Source organism: Brugia malayi, assembly GCF_000002995.4.
Source record: "Brugia malayi strain FR3 genome assembly, contig: Bm_v4_Chr1_scaffold_001, whole genome shotgun sequence".
Lineage (NCBI taxonomy): Eukaryota > Metazoa > Nematoda > Chromadorea > Rhabditida > Onchocercidae > Brugia > Brugia malayi.
The window spans coordinates 13433560-13453129 of NW_025062475.1; the positions used below are offsets into that span (position 1 = coordinate 13433560).

Here is a 19570-nt window from a genome sequence, read left to right on the forward strand (position 1 = left end):
AGTTTTGGGGAAGAAAAAATAACTAAGTCAAAGTTAAAAGTTATAAATTATAAAGAATATATTTTGCATTCGAATTGTTGATTGAATTGAAAATTAAAATAATTATATATAGCATTGAAATGAACGATTATCGATTAAAGAAGTGCAAGAATTAGATATACTACAAAATATCCTTTAATCATACCGCTTTATTTTGAATTAAATTCAATAAATTTATCAAAAAAAAAAAAAGAAGAAAACGTCAAAAGTTTTCAATTTATTTGTTGAAACCCCCCTCTCCCCCCCCCCCCCCCCCCCCCTCCCCAAAAAAAAAAAGAAAAAATCATTCAAATTATAAGCACAAATTGCGTCTTTTAACAACCATAATTAAATTGAAAGAAAAGGAAAAAATTTTTTCCACCATTACTTACTTAAATTATTCATTAAAAAAGTCAGCCATCATTCAATTTGATGAAATTCCTTCGAGTTAAAAATAAAAATAAAAAAACTACACAATTCTGTGTTACTCGTTTGCTTTTTGACATCAATGAAGAAGGAATGACATTTTTTCAAAAAAAAAAAAAAATGTAATACATTTTGTGACGTTAATACTTATATTTTTTTTTTTTTAAAAATGCTTTCTCGCATATGAAATGACAATGTTACTATTTTTTGTTATGCATAAATAAAATTAATACATTCGAAAATTAAATTGTCAAACAATTAAACAGGAAAAGAAAAAATACTTTATCATAATTTTTTATAGTTTGTAAATTTGAATGTAATTAGAATAAAATAAAAATAACATATATCTAGCTAAGCTATAATTCATTTAGATATAATAAGCATTTTGATTAAACTTAAATAAATTATCTAACAATTGATATTATACTTGAAACTCATACATACATCGATTTAATTCTTTCTGTACGATAGAATTAAATCGATGAATGAATATTTACGACAATTTCAAGTACTTTTATATCTTGTGAAAGAAAAAAAAAAGAAAAGAATACGTAACATAATTTCAGATTTACAAAAGAAAAAAAATTAAATTTCAATTACGAACAAAACTATTCCCTATAAATAATTCACTAATTTAGCATTAATAATTTGAAACTATAAATGATTCATCTTAATCTATCATCTCAGTAATTACAACAACTGTTACGAGAAATGAATTTAAAACATTCTCCTAATAGATAAATCATTTAAGTAACTAAAACAAAACAAAAACAAAAGCAAAAAAAAAAAAAAACTTTCTTAAAATTTTACAAAACTAAATAATCTCTATTGCATAAAATTTAATTCAACAATTTAGATTTAAAAAAAAAATTTTTTTATATCTAAAGAAATATATGTGTTACCAATAAATAAATAAATAAAAAAAGGGTAAAAATGATCTTAGACATATGTAAACTATTAACAAAAACAAAAAAAAAAAAAAAAACACTTTTGTTAAATTTTACAAAACTAAATGATTGCTATTGCATAAAATTTAATTCAACAATTTAGATTTAAAAAGAATGAAAACTTTTCTCTTTTTTTTCTCACAAAAAAATTATTACATTTAAATTTAAAAAAAAAAAAAAAAAAAAAGAGAAAAGAGGAATAGAAATAATCTCTCAAACATATGTAAACTATTAACAAATATTGAAGAGAATGAAGAACAGAAGAACGTTGAAATGAAGTGCGCTTGCTTATCTCACAATCAGTAAAAAGGAAGAATGAAAAGAAAAGAATTGCCATAGTATAGTGACACATTCCGCCTCCTTTTTCTCATTTTCTCTCTCCCTCTCTCTCTCTCCCTCTTTCTCTCCCTTTCCATTTTCTACTCTCTTTATTGCATCAAAATGTAGAAAGACAACATGAGATGTTGAGTAAAATTTTCTTTCTTTCAAAATTAAATTTTCTCAATTGCATTTTAAAAATGAAAATGCTTACTTTTATACTTTGTACTTACACTTTACAATTATTGTTGCCTTTGAACAATTTTTATCCATTTCATTCCATATATTCATGATAGTATTTTTTGCTTTAACATAAAAAATTGTAATTCGAAAGAGTGTAAAATAAAAAAATAATAATAATAATGAAAATGAAATTTATAAATAAATAAAATTTGTAAAGAAGAAATGAATAAAACGGATAATTTGAGTAAAGTATATTGATTGATGCGATGAATGACATGAAATGTCCATTATTTAATTTACGCAATAATATGTGACACATATATTCCTTTTGTCATCCGGCACACTTCGGTTACCTCATTCCGGTCAACTCAATCAAACCATAATACGCTTTTAATGCAAGCTCTTCCGCATCCATTATACAACGGGCCTTATTTTCAGCCTACGCTATGAAATTTACTATCCCTTTCCGATGTGATTATTGAAGAATTTTTTAAATTAGGGATAAGATTTATTTCCGTTACGCTTACAATACATTACATATCTTTGTATTTTAATTAATTAATTAATCATTTAATTAACTAATTAATTATAATATACAATATGATAATTTAATAAATTTAATACATCATTTTCAAGAAATAATTATATGATAAAAAAGTAAATAATTTATTCTACACCTTATAAAGTTTGATAATTTTCTGTTCCGGAATTCGTAATTGAAGTTGTTCACTAAGTGTTGATTTAGCACGTTGAAAACGTTCCTTGCTACTGATAATTGCTGTAGCACTAAGACGATCATACATATCAATTCGTTTACGAATTGAAAATCGATTAGTTGTTAATGATTGTTGATCATTGTGCGGATCCGGTGGTGGTGCACTACATGGTGACATACCGGATGAAGTGCTATATTTTGAAATGGTACTACTTCCGGATGGCCAATTACTGAAATAACATATATATATATGTATACATTATATATATATATATATGTATACATTATACTTTTAAAAATAACATTTATTTATTTCAATTTTATAAATTATTTAATCATTTATCATTACTTCTCTTTCTTTTTTTTTTTTTTTTTTTTGTTTTTAAAATAAAATTAATTTTCAATTTTTCAAATTTTTTTATCTAATCTTTTATCGTTGCTTTTTTGTCTTTTTCCTCAAAATAAAATTATTTTATCTATTGTTGATATGAATTAATTATTCTCTCTCTCTCTCTCTCTTTCTCCTCTCTCTCACTCGTTTTGAAAGAAAATATTTGAACTGATGTATTGATGTAAACATTATTACAACTGTCAAAAATCAAAAAAAAACAAAAATTCATTGTTTATAAATTTATCATTTGTCACCTGTCACTGTTATTATTTGCTAATAATTCCAATGTACTAAAGCTTCCTTTTTTATTCCATAATTGACGACCAATAGATTGAGAATAATTATTATTTGATTCATCATCAATTTTATTTATTGCATCACTAATTTGATCTAATCGTTCTTCAATATTACGCAACAAATTAATACCATTTTCTAAATTTAAATTTTAAAAATTAAATTTCACATATAAAAGGAAATAGTTAATTTTCGATTTTAAAAAAAAAAATAGAAAAAAAAAAACGAATAAATAAATCTATATATATTTACTTTGCTAAATGAATCTGCAATTATTTTAGTTAATAGTTAAAGGGAAATAAAAAAAAAAACTTTACTCTATAACTTTATACCTGATTAAATTATTCATATATCTCTCTAATAATGCTTCAATTTTTTTTTTCTTTTTTTAAAAAAGATAATTTAGCATTTAAATTTATGAATGTATAAGTCATAAAAGTTTCAAATTTTAAATCATTTATAGATTATCAAATATGATATTGTATATGCACTAGTATATTAATACTTATAAATTTATTTATTGTATATAAGTTAAAGATTATTAATAAGTAAAGTAAATAAAATTACTTGGATAAGTAGATGTAATCATTGTAGATGATCCATCAGGATTTTGACATCGTTTGAAACGAATAACAATAATACTTACATTGCCAACATATTCAAATGCTTGTACAATATCCTAGAATAAATTTTTTTTTTTTTTGCAATCAATTTAAAAATGAATAAAAATTTAACATATTTTTATAATTTCAAAAATAGAAAAAAGAAAAAAAAAAAGGAAAGTATTTAAACATTTTAGAAAAAAAAAAAAAAAAAAAAGAAAATGAAAAATTCATCTCATAAAAGCTTTACTTTTAGTCATCTTACATCTATTACACACATTCCATTTCATTAGTTTATTTTTATAATTTTAACTGTTTCAAAAACAAAAAACAAAATTCACTTTCTTTTTAAAATTATTACTTTTTTTAAAAAAAAAAAGAAAATTAAAAGCTATTACTATTATTATTATTTTTTTTTTCTTAAAAGAATTAAATTTAAAAAAAAAAAATGAAAACTATTCGAATATTATCTATTTTTCTCTCTAATGTTAATAATTTTTCAAAAAAAAAAAAAAAACTTTTCTAACTTGTAATTTTTTTGCTGCAATTTGTGGATTATATGTTGTCCGGATATTATCGACAACTTCCTGAGGTGAAATATATTTCCAGAATGCTCGTGAACCAATTACAATAAATTCATCAGCTTCCGTAAGTTTTATCGTATCCTAAAATTGATATATTTTCTTTTTAATTTTTTTTCTCAAAAAAAAAAAAAAAAATGTAAAGAAATGAAATAAATTAATATTTATTCAATTATTGAAAAAAATTTTTGAACTTTTTTCAATTGGATAATATTTTATTAAATAGAAAGTCATGTATAATTTATTAATTATGTAACTAATTTTTGATATTATTTATATTTTTCATTAATGCTAATGCATCATTTTAATTTATAATCAAATAGAAAAAATATAATCGAAAAAATTATTTCTTTAATTCATTTTTTTTTTTTTTTTTTTCTAACAAACCTGATAAGATTTTGGAAGAACAGCAGGATAAAGAAATGAAAAACCAAGTGAACTTGCTGATAAACATATTCCATTAATTAAATTATCCTAAAATAAAGGAAAAAAACATTTTTATCATCAAAAATATGAAATGATAAAATGTATAAATTAAAATTTATATATCATTTAATTTTAAAATCAAATGCGGAAATAATTGAATAGAAAAAAATTATTTCTCTAGGTATTTTTTTTTTCTAGCAAATCTGATAAGATTTTGGAAGAACAATTACTGCCAATTTTTTTTTTTTTAATCATTATTATCATCGTTATCATTGTCATTAGCACCAATTTTGTTTTAATTTATATAATGTAAATATTAAAAATTGAAAATTTAAAAAAAAAAAAAAAGAAATCATTAATAACCTGATTAAGTGTTGCATTACCGGTACGTAATTGAATATAATCTTCCGGTGTTATGATAATTTCTTGATTTGGTAACTGTAAAGCATTTCCAGAACGACATAATACTGCTCGAATACCGCCAACAGTTGCATGCAGTAATTGATTTTGTTCAATTTTAAGAAGCATTGCTGCTGCACCAAGACGTTCACCAATTTGTCCGAGATGCTCGTGCGCATAAATTAATGCCATTTTTAAACTATGCTCATTTATTAATGGCTAAAAGTAAGAAATTCTGTATTATTGGAATAAAAAAAAAAAAAAAAAAAAATGTTTGCAAATATTATCAATGTTACTAATACAATTGTTAATTTCAAAATAAATAAAAAATTAAATTAAATACTCTAATTAATAGTACATCTTTCTCTCTCTCTCTCTCTCTCCCTTTATTTCTCTTTTATAACTTTTTATAATTAAAAATAAAAGTTTAGACATCTAAGTGATAGGAAATATCATCAATGTTACATGATTACTTTAATAATACAATTGTTAATTTCAAAATAAAAAGAAAAAAATTAAATTATTTTAATTAGTACTTCATCTCTCTCTCTCTCTCTCTCTCTCCCTTTCTCTCTCTTTTATAACTTTTTATAATTAAAAATAAAAGTTTAGACATCTAAGTGATAGGAAATATCATCAATGTTACATGATTACTTTAATAATACAATTGTTAATTTCAAAATAAAAAGAAAAAAATTAAATTATTTTAATTAGTACTTCATCTCCCTCTCTCTCTCTCTCTCTCCCTTTCTCTCTCTTTTATAACTTTTTATAATTAAAAATAAAAGTTTAGACATCTAAGTGATAGGAAATATCATCAATGTTACATGATTACTTTAATAATACAATTGTTAATTTCAAAATAAAAAGAAAAAAATTAAATTATTTTAATTAGTACTTCATCTCCCTCTCTCTCTCTCTCTCTCCCTTTCTCTCTCTTTTATAACTTTTTATAATTAAAAATAAAAGTTTAGACATCTAAGTGATAGGAAATATCATCAATGTTACATGATTACTTTAATAATACAATTGTTAATTTCAAAATAAAAAGAAAAAAATTAAATTATTTTAATTAGTACTTCATCTCCCTCTCTCTCTCTCTCTCTCCCTTTCTCTCTCTTTTATAACTTTTTATAATTAAAAATAAAAGTTTAGACATCTAAGTGATAGGAAATATCATCAATGTTACATGATTACTTTAATAATACAATTGTTAATTTCAAAATAAAAAGAAAAAAATTAAATTATTTTAATTAGTACTTCATCTCTCTCTCTCTCTCTCTCTCTCTCTCTCCCTCTCATAATTAAAGTATTAGATTTTTTTCTTTTTATTTTTTTCATAAACTAATGATAGAAAAAAAAAAAAGATGAAAAGATAGGATAACTTAATTTTATATTAATTAATTAATTAATTACCTGTTTTTGAAGGAAATTATTAAGTTTTTCGATTACAATTGCAGCTATTTGATCATTATTACCACCATCGATAATACCAAAAATTGCTTTCATATTTGAATTTGATCGAATTTGTCGAATGCATAATCTGTAAATGATATATTAATAATTTTCATTCAATTTATCAATTATTCGATTAATAGAATAAATAATATGCTAAATTCAGGTTATATTTTCAAAAATTAAACATTCTACTATTGTTAATTTAAATTAGATAATTTAATTTTTGAATTTTTTTTTTTTAAATTCCACACATTTTTTTGCTTTTTTATCATAATCGAGCATAAGATTTATTGAAAGCTATATAATTCAATAATTTAGAGTATGAGTTACAATTGGATTAATGATAGAAATTAAAATTAGAATTCCAATTAGAATAGAATTATTTTATAGAATAAAAAAAAAATTAATGGAAAAAAGAAGCGATTAAAAATTTAATCAAATTTTAAATTAAAAATAGCTTTAATCTTTTTATTTCTTTTTTTGCATCATATTTGATAAAATAAAATGATAAAAATTTTCTTGTTACAGTAAAGGCAAAGATTAACTTATTCCGTTGTCCGGCTGATTCACTGAAGCCAACCTGAAATGTATGATAGTTGCATTCATTTCCAACATTTACAACTGATATTGCTTGACCTTGTCTGCAAATAATAATAATATTAAATGAGATTTTAAAAATTTTTAAATTTTATTTTTTATTGTAAAAAAAAAAAAAAAAAAAACAAATTTTTTTTTTTCATCTTTACAACTATTAATTAAATTGAAAATACTAAGTTTTTTTTTTTTTTTTTTTAAATAGATAAAAAGAGAAAAGAATAAACAAAAGAAGAAGAAAAAGAAAAAAAAAAGAGACATTAAGCAATAATTTAAATTCTTTTTTAAGCACGAAATGATAAGATATTATCAGAGAAGTGATAAGATAATCATTAAAATTAGAATGTCTATTATCATTTTATCAATTCATTTATTTCACATACTTTTTTGGTTTTATATTATTGGTATCAACTTGTAACATATAATTACAGGTCAGATCAAGATGTTTTAGAGTTTTTGCCATGCATAAATTTGTATCTAAATTTCCAAATTCGTTGTTTGAAATATCCAATAGCTAAAAAAAGATTTTAAAAAAAATTAAAAAAATTAGAAATTTTCACTTCTTACTACACAGATTATAATAATAATAATAATTGAGTAATGTTAAAAAAGACATTTTCAAAGTTTCTTAAAAATTTCAAATAATTTTTTCTTAAAAAATAAACTTAATTCCATATGTATGATTAAATTGTCATAATTGGACAGTTTGATTTGCTGCTAGCAATGAACAAATTAATTATTTAAAATAACTCATTGATTATAATTATATTATAAAAGCATTATCCGAATATTTACCGCACTTAAATAATCGGAATTCATAATAATAATAATTGAAAAGTTAAATAAATAATTTGTGAAATAATTGCTAATGGGGAAAATGATTATTAGAATATTTGCCGCATTTAAATAATCGGAATTCATAATAATAATAATAATAATAATAATTCAAAAGTTAAATAAATAATTTGTAAAATTGCTAATGGGGAAAATGATTATTAGAATATTTCCGCCTTTAAATAATCGGAATTAATAATAATAATAATAATTGAAAAGTTAAATAAATAATTTATAAAATAATTGCTAATGGGGGAAATGATTGTTAGAATATTTGCCGCATTTAAATAATCGGAATTAATAATAATAATAATTGAATTATATTATAAAAGCATTATCCGAATATTTACCGCACTTAAATAATCGGAATTCATAATAATAGTAATAATTGATAATTGCTTATTAGAATATTTATCGTATTTAAATAATCGGAATTAATAATAATAATAATTGAAAAGTTAAATAAATAATTTATAAAAATAATTATTAATAAAAAAAAAAATGACGTACAAGCAATTGTGATGATTGTGAGAAATCCGGAATTGCTGTAATACCGTTTGAATGTATCCGAAGAACTTGTAAATTAGGTAATTGTGCAAATGAAGTTGAAATTGAAATGAGATGATTCGCTGATAAATTTACTTCTTCTAGTGCTACCAAACGATTCAAACAACTTTAAAAATAAAAAAATTAAAAAAAAAAAGAATTCTTTTTTTTTATTTTAAATTTTCAAACAAAAATTCATAAAGTGAAAAAAGAAAAATTAACTGCCTAATATAGAAATAAATATGAAATTATATAAATTTATGCAAATGATTTAGGCAAATATTTTATGCCATTGATATTTCTTATCTTTAATTAATTAATTAATTAATTCTTTTTTTTTTTTTAAATGATCCATCTAAGCATAGTTATCTTTTTATTTCTAATAATTAAACTAATTGAAATTATTATGTTTGTAGGTAAAATCAAATGATTTTCTAATAAATTTACAAAACAATCAAATCATTGTTTTAAGCTTTAAAATAATTTAATAAATTGAGAGAGAGAGGGGGAGAGAGAGAGAGAGAGAGAGGGAGAAAAAGAAAAAAAAAATTAACCTGTCATCAAAAAATTTGAGTTGATTATAAGAAAGATCTAAGAGTCGTAGACGTCGACAACATACCACAACACTAATTACACTTTCATCAAGAAAATTTCTTGCTGCACGAAGAAATTGAATTCGATTTAAATCAAACATTGTATTTGCAGGTGGAAGGCGTTTAAGTCGATTATGTGAAACATTCAAATTTTTCAATCTAAATTTTATAAACAGCACAAATTAATTAATGAAATAATAAATCATTACTGAATCGAATATAATTATAAAGTAATGATTTAATAAAACGATGATTATTTCATGAATCGGTTATATTAATGAAATAATTTATTACTGAATCAAATATAATTATAAAATTAACACGGATATATTAACAAAATAATGATTTAATAAAATAATGATTCTGTTATTGAACCGGATATATTAGCAAAATAATGATTGTATTACTGAACCGGTTATATTAATAAAATAATGATTGTATTACTGAACCGGTTATATTAATAAGACAATGATTGTATTACTGAACCGGTTATATTAATAAGACAATGATTGTATTACTGAACCGGATACATTAATAAAATAGTGATTGTATTACTGAACCGGTTATATTAATAAAACAATGATTGTATTACTGAACCGGTTATATTAATAAAATAATGATTGTATTACTGAACCGGTTATATTAATAAAATAATGATTATATTGCTATCATCTCTTACCCTTCTTCAAAAACATTCTCAGAAGGAAAGATTTATCTTGAAAGAGACAGATTTAAAAAGAGTTAATTTTTAAAAAAGAACAAATTTAGAAAAGTGTAACTTTATAAGAAGTAGATCTAGAATAACTTACTTTAGAAGTAATAGAAGATTAAAATTTACTTTTAGAATGAATTAAATTTCAAAAAGACTTACTTATTAGCCACTTTAAGCAATTCATCTGGTAATAAATCAATGCAATTATTATGCAATGATAAAACTTCCAATGCACAATTCTCGATAATCTCTGGTAGACGTTCAATTTTATTATTATTTGCATAAAGATTTTTTAATCTGCTTACATTCATAAAAATTCTAAAAAGAAAAAAAAAATTATTTTTGAACTTAAATTTTAATAAAAACTAAAGATTTTTTTTTTGAAAAATAAAAGACAAATAAAAATTAAAAATTCAAAGTTTCTGTTTTTTTTTTTTTCCATTTCTTTTCATTTTTATACCTTCCCTTTAACTCTTACTTTACTTTTTAAAGAAAAAAAAAAAAGAGATTAAGTTAACCTGGATGGTAAATAACGCAGAAAATTGTGATGGGCGGAAATTGTTTCAATATATTGCAAATCTGTTAGCCATTCTGGTAATGAAGTAAAACGATTGAATGAAATTGAAAATACAATTAGTTGAATTGGTATTGGCATTATTATCACTTGTGAGAGCTCTGAAATATTATTACAAACGTAAGTTTAATTAATATCATACTTTAAATTACGTAAATACGTGAAAAAAATACGTGGAATGTTGTATTTTTACTCTATTAATTTATGCCTTTTCTTTTCTGGTAATTAAACAATTTTATATCGTACTTATCACTAATTTAAATTACGTAAATACGTGAAAAAATACGTGGTATGTTGTATTTTTACTCTATTAACTTATGCCTTTTCTTTTCTGGTAATTAAACAATTTTATATCGTACTTATCACTAATTTAAATTACGTAAATACGTGAAAAAATACGTGGTATGTTGTATTTTTACTCTATTAACTTATGCCTTTTCTTTTCTGGTAATTAAACAATTTTATATCGTACTTATCACTAATTTAAATTACGTAAATACGTGAAAAAATACGTGGAATGTTGTATTTTTACTCTATTAACTTATGCCTTTTCTTTTCTGGTAATTAAACAATTTTATATCGTACTTATCACTAATTTAAATTACGTAAATACGTGAAAAAATACGTGGAATGTTGTATTTTTACTCTATTAACTTATGCCTTTTCTTTTCTGGTAATTAAACAATTTTATATCGTACTTATCACTAATTTAAATTACGTAAATACGTGAAAAAATACGTGGAATGTTGTATTTTTACTCTATTAACTTATGCCTTTTCTTTTCTGGTAATTAAACAATTTTATATCGTACTTATCACTAATTTAAATTACGTAAATACGTGAAAAAATACGTGGTATGTTGTATTTTTACTCTATTAACTTATGCCTTTTCTTTTCTGGTAATTAAACAATTTTATATCGTACTTATCACTAATTTAAATTACGTAAATACGTGAAAAAATACGTGGTATGTTGCAATTTTAGTTTATTAATTTACTAAAAAAATCATACGTCTTTTTTTTCCAGTAATTAAACTAACTTTAATAATTAAAAATTACATTTCCATTGAACAGTTAAGCAATAAGAGCAAAATATTTTTTTTTTTTTATTCATTTTCTTCCATTTTTATTTTTTTGTTTGTGCCCATAAAAAAATTATTAAATTGAAATAATAATTTTTTTTTTTAATTTATTAGAAAAATTATTATTATATATTTATAAAAATTAAAAATAATAATGAAAAAAAAATTTATATAACTGCAAAATTATTATTAAATGTTCAAAAATTTATGCTAAAATACTTTGAATGCATGCATAAATGATAGTAATTAATACTTTTAAGTTTGTTATATTGGAAATGATAAAAAGAAAAAATAATTTTTTCATTACAATTTAATTTCTCTTTTTAATTTCTCATTATTATCTTTAATTTTTATAAATAATAATTTTTCACTATCTTTAATTTTTATAAGTTTATTTTATTTTATCATTTATCTTAAAAATGTAAAAAAAATTTGCTCATAAACATATAAAAATGATTATAAATGATGAAAATTGTAAATTGATAATTCTTATCAGGATTGTTTATTTTACTATTAATAATAGTTTAAATTTTAAACTGATAAAATGATAAGAAATGATATGAAATCTTACCATTATTATCAGCATAGAGATATTTAAGATTGGTACCATTTATTTGAAGATTTGTTAACTGAAGCCTTTCACAGTGTACAATCTAAAATAAGCGAATATTTTATCATATTTTTTTGCAGTGATAAAATGATAAGGATAAAAAATTCTAATCAATAATATAAGTTATTGATAATGAATCAATTAAAAGTAAATGTTTTATTTAAAAAAGAAAGCTAATTTTGATGAAATAATAAAACAAAATTATATAACCTTTAAGATTAATTTTATCAAAAAAAAAATTTATTCCTTATCAATCACTTATCAGTTCAAATGATAATAATTGATTGCTATCAAATAATTAATTGATTTTTAATAACTGATTGAAAGATTTAATTGAAAAAAAGAAAAAAGAGAGAGAGAGAGAGAGAGAGACTAAAGAATTCAATTTTAATTAAAATTAAAAAACAATCATAAAATAAGTATTATCAAAATAAAAACGATAAATAAATACCTGTATAGTATGTAAATTACTTAAATCTAATTCAAATAAATTTTCATTATCACGAATATCCAATTCTGTTAATGCACAACAAATAAATGAAGTTAAACGTATCGCACTAAAATATAAAATATAATTGTTATTTTATTTAAATTAAATTTTAAATTAAAAATTTTTAAATAGATGAAAGAAATTATTTAAATATGAAAAAATTTAATTTACAATTAATTAATTAATGATAAATTTTAAATCTTTCATATACATTCTTTAATAAAAAAATTCATTTTAAGAGATAAATGGAAATAAAAAGTAACAAAATTATATTTGAAAAATTTCATTCTTAAATCTATTAAAAAAAAATTTTAATTCAAGCAAATATAAAATTTGTAAATATTTTTCGGAATTTTTAAAATTAATTCAAATTAAATAGAAATGTTTGAAAAATGAGTAATAAAATTTGAAAAAGTTTTAAATAAATTTAATTAACCCTCTCAATGCATTTCGACGTAAATCAATTTTTGATGCATGAATGCACGAAAGCGAATGCAATGCTGAAATTTCAATATTGTTACCGGCCATTTCCAGATGTACAGTTCGTTTCAGTGTAAATAAAACATCCGGAATCTAAAAGTTTAGCTATAAGAAAATATCCGGAATATGAAAGTTAGCTGTCAAAAAATATCTGATATCTGAAAGTTAGCTATCAATGAACATCCGAAGTCTGAAATTTAGCCATCTAAAAGCATCCGGAATCTGAAAGTTAACTATCTAAAGGCATCCGGAATCTGAAAGTTAGCCATCTAAAGGCATCTAGAATATGAAATTTAGCCATCTAAAGGCATCCGGAATGTAAAAGTTAACTATCTAAGGGCATCCGGAATCTGAAAGTTAGCCATCTAAAGGCATCCAGAATCTGAAAGTTAACTAACTAAAAGCATCCGGAATCTGAAAGTTAACTATCTAAAGGCATCCGGAATCTAAAAGCTAGCCATCTAAAAAAATCCAGAATCTAAAAGTTAGCTATCGAGGAGTATCCGGAATCTGAAAGTTAGCTATCGAAGAGCATCCGGAATCTGAAAGTTAGCTATCAAAAAGTATGAAAATGAAAATTTGCTAAATTTTAATAATAATTTAAAATATAAGCCTATTTTTTTTCTGATATCTAATTTTTAAAAATTTCTGCATTATAATTTTTGCAAAAGAAAACAATTCGATCAATTGCCTTACAATAAACTGAAATTAAGTTAATATTTTTTTTTTAAAATTATTCATTAATTAGAGAAATAATTTAAAAAGAAAAAAAAAAAAAAAAGATGAGAATAGTTTATTGCCTGATTAAAACGATTGAAACTTAAATCCAATTTTGTTAACATTACACATCGTGAAAGCTCTTCCGGTACTGTTTGTAACCAATTATTGCTAACATTTAATATCGTTAAGCTGCAAATTACGCTTAAATTATTACGTGAAATCACGTTTGATCTAAATTTTTGATAAGAATAAAGAAGAGAATTTAGCAGACGAAATAATTTCAACGTTTAATATAATTTCTCTCTCTCTCTTTTTTTTTTTTTTTTTTTAATTTTCAAATTGCTTTCAAAAAAAAAAAAAAAACTAATGCGACATTAAAAAATGTTTTTGTTGTTTAAACGCTAATTTTATTTACTTTATTTTATTCCATATCCATATACTTATTTTAATTATAATACTTTATCAAGATTTAAATGATACTTAAAGTAAGTTATGCAGTAATTAACATTAACTTACTTAATTAATTCAGCAATTTGTGCCGGAATATAGGATATACAATTTCCAGAAAGTATTAATTCGGTAAGATTACTGAGATGACTTATTGTAATTGGAAAATGATAAAGTAAATTATCAGCAATGTTTAGTGAACGTAACGAATGCAAACGTCCCACATCATCAAGCCATCCAAGAAGTGGATTTTGAATCTATAATTTATGATTAATTTAAATTTCATTTTAATTTTATTGAAAATTTTTTAAACAAAAAAATAAAAAATAAATAAATAATGAAAAATTTTACAATTTAAAAGTTAATTTCATATAGTTACATTGTCCAATACTTTATAACTCATTTGACAAAATATTAAGTTTAAATTCTTCTAAAAGTCTAAATTTTCATATGCTAGCACTTAGCTATTGAAAGTTTTAACTTTTAAACTATTAAAAAAAAACAATTTTTTTTTAAACTTAAATTAAAAGTAACAAAAAGACATACCAATATATATTAATAATTTATAACGAATTAATTGAAATATGAATTAGCTCATAATTGTTTAAAGATTTTCAATAAAATACTTAATGAAATACTAAAAATTTGATTTTGATTATAAAATTTTCATTTCATAGCTAATTAGCTTTATTGCTAATCAATTAAGTTATTACTTAAAGCATTTTTTTTCTCTCAAATTTTATCCGTTATCTTCAATATTGTAATATCTTGAAAATTGTCCGTTAAAAAATGTACGGATTTGATGATATGATAATAATCCGTTTTTTTTTTTTTTTTTCCGTTTCTATATCAAATCATTCTAGTTTCATTTTTCTATTATTATTAATTCAAAATTACCTGATTACTTGGACGAAATTGCAATGAATTTCTGCGTAAATTTAGCGTAACAATTTGACGGATTACTCCAACCGAAAATAATTCATCCGGTAGTAATAGTAAGCGATGATCACTTAAATCACAAATTGGTGCCATTTGAGTCTAAAATAAGAAATGAATTTAGCATAAATCATAATCAAACTAGCAAATAAGTAAAGTAAGTCTAAAGTAAGTTTTTGTAAGTAACTACCTGTTAAGTACACTTTGTTAAATTAATAAAAGAAAAATAATAATTTTGTAAGTAACTATCTGTTAGATATACTTTGTTGAATTAATAAAGGAAAAATAAACAAATAAACATAAAATTTTTTTTTAAAAAAAAAATAAAAAAAAAAAAAGATACTTGAAGCAAACGAGTAAGCCAAAGATTCATTTCACCAATTGCTTCAAATTTTAAATTATAAATATTAGAAGAATCTGTAAGACGAAGATACTTTCCACGGTTTCCTTCCGTTACGTCAACACGATATCGACTGAGTAGCAAAATCTCATCGTCAGTATTATCTAAAATAAAAATTAAATTATCAAAAATTATCTGTGCTGCATTATCATTAAAAGCTTTTAACATTTCTTTTAAATAATTATAAAAAATCAAAAATAAAAAGAAAAATCAAAAAATCAAAAAAAAAAAAGATCAAAATTAATAAACTTTTTTTTTTTTTTAATATTTAAATTATTTTAAAAAAAGTTATGGAAAATTTATGAATAAATTAATAAATTGATTTTATGTTGTAATAGTTTAAATTTAGCGAATTAATTGTTAGCTGCAATCATAATTTGTGATAAATGATAATTTTAGAAATAATGACGTAAAATTGAAACCATATTCAATACGAATAGTTCCATTATAAAGTGTACAACGTCGTTTAATCCATTTCTGTAGCAGTCGACCTTTACGTACGTGACACCACGCCATAAGTATTTCATTGCATGCTCCATCACCAATCGTTTGCTCTGGACGACCTGAATTAGTAGTAAAATTTAAAAAAATTCTATTAAATTTAGTAATTTATTCTCATTAATAATCCTAAAAATAATTTCAGATAAAGATTAATTTTAATTTTAATCCAATCACTCTGACAAATCATTGTAATGTCACCGTGCAATGTCACCAGAAAATGATTAAACATTTTACGTCTTCTTCCACCCAATAAATTATCACAAATTTTTTTTTTTTCTTTTACGAAAATAAAAAAAAAAAACTTTTGTAATAAATATTAATATTACCTATCAATAATGACAATAATAATAATAATAATAATGCTGCAAGCAACAGTTAATAATAATAATAATCATTAATCAATAATAATAGTAATAATAATAATAATAATAATAATAGTAATAGTAATAATAATAGTAGCAATGATAATACTTACTTATGAAAGATATACATAAACTTACCTATAAAAAAGCAGAACAGGTGAGTTAAATGTGTGGCATCGCCAACAGCCATACATTCTGACTGTGTTTCATATCCAATATTTAATAGAAATTCATTTTGTAATTGCAATGGATATTCTCCTGCTGATAAGTTACTGTAAATAAGAAATCATTTAAAAATATACAAAAAAAAAAGAAAAATAATGTAAACAATATACATAAGTTACTTATTATTACTTGTATATGATACGCATAAGTTACTTATTATTACTTGTATATGATATGCATAAGTTACTTATTATTACTTGTATATGATATGCATAAGTTACTTATTATTACTTGTATATGATATGCATAAGTTACTTATTATTACTTGTATATGATATGCATAAGTTACTTATTATTACTTGTATATGATATGCATAAGTTACTTATTATTACTTGTATATGATATGCATAAGTTACTTATTATTACTTGTATATGATATGCATAAGTTACTTATTATTACTTGTATATGATATGCATAAGTTACTTATTATTACTTGTATATGATATGCATAAGTTATTCAATAAGTTAATACTTATGAAAAGCATAAGTTATTAATTATAGAATTGTTAAATTTCAACAAAATATGACAAAGTATTAAATTGATCGTTTATGATTGTATGCAATAATATTAAAAATAAAAACAAATTTCTCGACGAATTTCTTTTTTTTTACAAAATTTAAATTAATTAATTATTTACCTAATTTTACATCCACCAATCTGAAGGTATAAACTTTCAAAACCCAAAACGGAACAGATATCTTGAACAGTTGTTTGAAGTGTAACTGGATAAATTAATGATCGTAATCCGGTTGGTGCATAAAGCCGGATAAAACCATTTTCGGCACCTGATTCTAGCCATTCTCGCTTACGATTACTTGTGATACGCTCAAGTTTTGCCGGTTTCCGCTGCAACTAATATAACTTTTATATTCAGATATGACAAAAAAATTTCATACTATTTAATTCACGCACTGACGTACGTGTAAATTCTTACTTATCAGATATTTCTATGCAAATTTAAGGTAAAAAACTTTTCAAATTTTATTAATTAGGTAAAGTCTCCAAAAATCTTTTCTCTTTGATATTTTCATCAAAAATACCTTTGCTTCAGAATTATCAAAATTATCTTTGGAATCCGGCACAGTTATAAACTAATTTTTTTTCCGTCAAATTAAATCAATCATTAAAAAAAAAAATAATAAAAATTTCAAATGCTACTTGATTGATCTAATATTAAGTAATATCTTCTTTTTTTTTCTTTTAAAAGATTATCATCCGGTTTGAAAGGCAAAAAAAAAAAAAACGTAAAATCATCATGAAATCATCAATCAGTTACACTTTTTTTTCCGGAAATGTTTCAAAAAAAAAAAAAATTGAAACATACTGTTTTTGTTAATGTTGCAAATTTTGTTATACTATCATCCACTGTTTTTTTTCGACGGCTTATCGTTGCGTAAATACTTTCGGTGTCGATACTTCTTGATGAAATTTCCGGAATAGTTTTGGATGACATTGAAAAGTTAAATAATCAAATATATTCTTATCATCATTTGCATAACTTAAATGAAATAAAAAAGTGTAAATTTTAAATTTAAATTTAGGTAATACACAATTTGTTAAGCAATACGACATTTTCAGTACAAACGGTAGAATAGAGAATAGAAAAGTTATAAATTTAATAAATTATTGAAAAAAAAAAAAAAATGTTAGATGCAATATGAAACCAATTAATATGGAAAAATGAGAAATTGCATTTTTTCCGGAAAACTTTCATTTATTCAATTTAAATTAATGAATATGAAAAAATGAGAAATTGCATCATTTTTCCAATATTTTTTTTCCGGAAAGCTTTCATTTATACAATTTAAATTAAAAGTTGCATCATCTTTTCAGGCTTATTTTCCCGAAAACTTTCATTTCTACAATTTAAAACAATAAACAATAAAGAAATAAACTTGTCAACACTGGAATTGAAAAAAAAAAAAAGAAATAGAATTGTCAAAAACAGAAGTAAATTTCATTTGAAAATATATGTTTACAACAAATTTCAATTTATTAACTTTTACATAAAGTTAACTCAATTTATTTTTTAAACAAAAAAAAAAAAAAAATTCTTTTATAATATTTACTACTAATAATTTCAAATAATAACAATTTGTTAAATTTTAATTTTATAAAAAAAAAATAATAATATATCAATTATTTATATAATAAAATTAAACAATTGGATTAAAATACAAATGGTTGTATTGTGATAGTATTATAATTAACTTTAAAATGATAGATAAAATGAGAATTAACAGCAAATGTGGTAAATTTGAAAGATCGGAACAATTGATGAAGTAATAAGTAGAATATGAAAGAGAGAGAAAGAGAGAGAGAGAGAGGGAGGGAGGGGAGGGAGAGAGGGGAAGAGAGAGGGAGAGAGAGAGGGAGAGAGAGATTTTCAATGAAAATGGCATGAAGTTAAAGTGAAAAATGAGATTTGCTGGCAACTTCCTGTAATTATTATTCGATAATGGTGATGATGATGATGATGATAATAATAATAACAATAGTAATAATAATAATGTGATGATGATAATAATAATAATGTGACAATTATCATGATGATACTTATATATTGAGCAATTATTATAATCATTGAACATTTTGATTTGATTTAATTAACATCTAAACAAAAATTTAGGTCATATTATAATTAAAAGAATCGTAGACAGCAAACAATTATATCTTTAAAATTTTAAGTGAAACAATGAATGAT

General features: G+C 22.1%; 1 protein-coding gene across 1 annotated transcript; it reads right to left on the reverse strand.

Moving 5' to 3' along the window:
* Positions 1 to 2563: 2563 nt before the first annotated feature.
* Positions 2564 to 18319, reverse strand: Bma-phlp-2 (Uncharacterized protein; the record flags this gene model as incomplete). The annotated part of the gene is made up of 24 exons (XM_043077770.1): positions 2564 to 2837; positions 3253 to 3430; positions 3860 to 3971; positions 4422 to 4559; positions 4863 to 4949; positions 5265 to 5519; positions 6717 to 6843; positions 7304 to 7399; positions 7736 to 7866; positions 8697 to 8859; positions 9287 to 9484; positions 10197 to 10355; positions 10556 to 10712; positions 12264 to 12345; positions 12754 to 12859; positions 13229 to 13365; positions 14073 to 14181; positions 14509 to 14696; positions 15337 to 15477; positions 15719 to 15879; positions 16198 to 16338; positions 16777 to 16910; positions 17504 to 17712; positions 18191 to 18319. The coding sequence occupies 24 exons, from the start codon at positions 18317 to 18319 to the stop codon at positions 2564 to 2566; spliced, it is 3612 nt and encodes a 1203-aa protein (XP_042933704.1).
* Between the last annotated feature and the right edge of the window lie 1251 nt (positions 18320 to 19570).